General features: G+C 44.6%; 1 protein-coding gene across 2 annotated transcripts; it reads left to right on the forward strand.

The window, feature by feature from the left end:
- The first annotated feature begins 248 nt into the window (after positions 1-248).
- Positions 249-2,950, forward strand: LOC123051572 (60S ribosomal protein L19-1). Of its 2 annotated transcripts, none has more exons than XM_044474482.1 (5): positions 249-495; positions 1,728-1,850; positions 1,937-2,250; positions 2,567-2,622; positions 2,708-2,950. In XM_044474482.1, exons 1-5 carry the CDS (start codon positions 384-386, stop codon positions 2,730-2,732), a joined length of 630 nt encoding a protein of 209 aa, XP_044330417.1. In that variant the 5' UTR covers positions 249-383; the 3' UTR covers positions 2,733-2,950. The 2 variants fall into 2 exon arrangements, with proteins under 2 accessions (XP_044330417.1, XP_044330418.1); XM_044474483.1 differs by having other exon boundaries at positions 1,937-2,248; positions 2,564-2,622.
- The last annotated feature ends 1,078 nt before the right edge of the window (positions 2,951-4,028 follow it).

The raw sequence follows: 4,028 nt of genomic DNA on the forward strand, positions 1-4,028 counted from the left end.
TTTTTGGCTAGGATAGAAGTTTGCTTGCCAAAGGACGCTTGCATGCCAAGCTTGCTCGGTTGAGAGCTCGACCGTTGATCGAGATGTCTACTACCATGAGCCAACACGTTATCCTCACAAGTTTCTCTAGAGACACGTGGTTTCATAGCAAAGGAAAGTCGGACATCGCTGATATCCTCCTCCTCTCTGACTGAACGGGCCAACCAGCTACAACCGGCCGTAGGCCCAAGAGGTAGAGCGAAGCGAGCCATACAGCAAAGGCCCGGCCCAACTCTCGAGCCAGGGGAAACCCTAATCCCCCCAGAGCTATAAGGCGCCGCCAGCGCCGCATTTCCCCAACCCTTGCGCCACAACCAGACGGGAGGAGGAGAGCGGCGGCGAAGATGGTGTCGCTGAAGCTGCAGAAGCGCCTGGCCTCGAGCGTCCTCAAGTGCGGCAAGGGCAAGGTCTGGCTCGACCCCAATGAGGTCAACGAGATCTCCATGGCCAACTCCCGTAAGCGCCTCCCCCTCTCACTCGCTCGTCGCGCGACTCGATTGTCTCGCGTGTTTCGTAGATCTGTGGCCGAGGCGGCGATCCGCGAGGTTTAGGTTGTTCGAGGCGGGTAGAGCTCTGATTGCTTGTGCTGCGCCTGCTCATAGATCGGATGAACAGCCTCGTGTTCTTCGGGTAGCTGAGTATTTAGACGAAACATCATACAGCTGACCACTCTATGGGTTTGATTTTGTGCTGAGCTACCGTGATAGCTATGGGACGGCGTCTCAGGTAGCAGATGAATCGTCGATTCATGTAGATGCTTCGTTTGGATTGAGTCTGCACGCATGTTCTCAACTTATGTTGCGTAGTTTATGCATCTTGCAGTGTATTTAGTGTTAAATATACTGGCTTGTATGCGTAAATTGCTGAATTTTGTAGTACGAATCCATGTTGGTACCACTCGAGCTTAATGTAATTGTTTGTGCATACAGTATAATATTATGGGGGTCTCTTCATGTGATGAATAGGTTTCCTCTGTGGGGTACTGGTAAACTGCAAGAGTTTGAACCTAGTTTAAGAAATCCCGCTTGCACTTGTAAACCCTACTAACCTATCCATAGTACAAGTTGAGTCATAAGTTCTCCATTAGCTTAACCATGGTAACTCGTGAGTTATTCTGCTGATGAAGCTAAAAGAGTTGCTTGTTCTGATGTTCCTTTACCTAAACGTGCAATTATAACTTCTAACGATGAAGCTGGTTTCAGTGTTCATTTATCTTCATGTGCACTAACACAATACATCATTGTTGGATTGTACCGTACAGGTTGCTCTGTTAGCCTAAACCATGATAACTCCACACATATGTTTTTCCAGTGACAGAGTACTGCTTTAGGTGTTACTTTACCTTTGTAATTCATGTACCAGCTGTCTTGTCTGTTAAGGTTCAATTGTTGCTTTGTTTTGTGAATGTTAATCTCATGGACCTAGCTCCTTATGCTGTTCCTCGGTTTGTATTAATAAACATGTAGTTCACATGCACTTAAATGTCTGGTTATTGCAATCACATCCATTCTTCTGTTTTATGTTGTTTGTTTATAATAGGCCATTCTTGTGTTTGTTTTAACTCTTGTGTGTAATTTGTACCTGTACTGTTGTTTCAATCCATTGGTGCTCTTCATTCTTCATTATGCTGTGTCTATTGATTCCTAACTGAGCATAACTGTGATTTATTGTTTGATTAATACTTGCAGGGCAGAACATCCGGAAGCTGGTGAAGGATGGTTTCATCATCAGGAAGCCTCAGAAGATCCACTCCAGGTCTCGTGCAAGGAGGGCACATGAGGCCAAGCAGAAGGGCCGTCACTCTGGATATGGTTAGAAGCTGCAACTTTAATTGGAATGATAGTATTCGTTATTGTAGATAATTGTGTTGTGACCTGTGATTCTGCTCTCTGCACAGGTAAGCGTAGGGGTACCAGGGAGGCTAGGCTCCCCACCAAGATCCTGTGGATGCGGAGGATGCGCGTCCTCAGGCGCCTTCTGCGCAAGTACCGTGAGGCCAAGAAGATCGACAAGCACATGTACCATGACATGTACCTGAAGGTCAAGGGTAACATGTTCAAGAACAAGAGGGTCCTCATGGAGAGTATCCACAAGTCCAAGGCTGAGAAGGCAAGAGAGAAGACCCTCTCTGACCAGTTCGAGGCCAAGCGCGCCAAGAGCAAGGCAAGCAGGGAGAGGAAGATTGCCAGGAGGGAGGAGAGATTGGCTCAGGTAAGATGATGTTTTCACTTTGCCTGTGTATGAGGTCCTGCATTGTATTCTTACTGAAATACAAGATGTTTAATTGTTTACACATCTCACCTAAGAATTAAGCATTTGACTTCCACCTCTTTACTCTCTCTATAAGCGGGGCTTACTCTACAATGGTGACATTTGTCTGTCGATCTTAGATAGCAGACTGTTCAGAGCTGGATGTTAATGTTGAATATAGTGCTACCATACATGATTGATTTTGCTACTACTGTTGTATTACCGGTGTTTTTTTTTATTGGCACAATTTGGCTAACTTGTACTATCTGGCAAACAGGGCCCGAGAGATCATGCACCAGCACCAGCGGCTGCAGCTCCCGCTCAGGCAGCAGCGTAAGTACCTCCAAAAGCTTTCTCCACATGGTTGATGTGTTTTGTTCCGTTTATCTTACCTTCTCTGATTTGCATTTGTCTACAGGGCACCAAAGAAGGCCAAGAAGTGAAGGTCTGACATGAAGCTTTAGCTTTCTGGTACTATTAAGGGTTAGCCTAATTTTGGAACATCAGAAGTTCAGAACTGTTTTCTGTGCAATATCTTGTTTGTGTCAGCGTGTCAGATACCTTAAATATCATATCGTGTTTGTTCTGTTGGATGTTTCAGAGATGCTTATGCAGAGTTTGTTAAAACATTTATATTATGCTTTTGAACCTAGTTTACTCATTCTGTGCGTGCAAATTTACGTGCTCTGATGATGATGATCGTATGCAGTGGTAATTCTTTTGATGCGTTCAGATCGATAGTAGTCTATTTATCAAGGAAGAGTATCTTATTCAGTGTTTCGACGTAAAGTGAACGTATTCCATGAATATGATATGTAATGTGATACATGGAAGTGTGAGAAGGTGCAGTCTTATGTAGTCATGGAATATGATGTCTATCGAATGTGATATGAATATATGAAGGTGTAGTCTTGAAGTATTACTTCTTTCCATATCATATCACGAAATGAAACATGGAGAGATGGTTGAGTGCACTGAAGTGGCGTGTATCTAATCCGTGGTACTGTTCTTTTGCACATCCCTCTTTCTGCTCACTAGGATCATTTGTACTGTGCTTGGTTGCTCATACCTTTTTTTTAATGTTTTTTTCATACTTGTCCCAGTTGGATCTGGTTGAGCATATGCATTGGTGCATGCATCCCTGTATGTGACGAAAGGGAAGGTAGATTGGTTGCGGGCTTGTTTAGGAGGAAACAGAAGTCCGGTTACATGCAACACGTGTTGTGTGGTATCCTCCTTGTCAGAGGTGGGTTACCGGAGACACACAGAAATGAGAGACCGACATAGATAGCACAAGAACGATAACCAAAGATCAAAAGGTCTGGTTTAAAATTATATTGCTTCATCGGACCGGGGGAAATTGCCAAAGCATTTGGCGATTGACACGTTGGAATATAAAAGACTAGTAAATAAAATCCTATATAGAAAGTGGGCCGGTCTCAAAATAAATGAAGTTTTAAACCAAACCAAACCGGCACCGCATAATAGTCTTAACCAAATCAACACTTTTAATCATGCAACAGAGAGGTAGTAGTTCACGACGTCGTCGTCGTTGAAGACGATCACCTTAAGAGTGTCGGGAGTTAGCAATTTGAAGGTAATTGGTGAACGCCGGTGAAGGGGGGCCGACAAGGGTGACACTGCCGTTGATCACCCGGTGACCCTCCATGCGACTCGGTGTTCGTCTTCAGTTTGAAATCAAGCCAATGGGGAAGTGCTTCGTGAAGTACCTTGCCAAA

This window comes from Triticum aestivum, chromosome 2D (assembly GCF_018294505.1).
Source record: "Triticum aestivum cultivar Chinese Spring chromosome 2D, IWGSC CS RefSeq v2.1, whole genome shotgun sequence".
NCBI classification, from domain to species: Eukaryota; Viridiplantae; Streptophyta; class Magnoliopsida; order Poales; family Poaceae; genus Triticum; species Triticum aestivum.

Bases quoted from the DNA above. Each gene is read 5' to 3' on its own strand.
- LOC123051572 (XM_044474483.1), top strand. From the start codon at position 384: ATGGTGTCGCTGAAGCTGCAGAAGCGCCTGGCCTCGAGCGTCCTCAAG. The intron at 496-1,727 runs GTAAGCGCCTCC...TAATACTTGCAG, and splicing joins GATCTCCATGGCCAACTCCC to GGCAGAACATCCGGAAGCTG. The intron at 1,851-1,936 runs GTTAGAAGCTGC...CTCTCTGCACAG, and splicing joins GGGCCGTCACTCTGGATATG to GTAAGCGTAGGGGTACCAGG.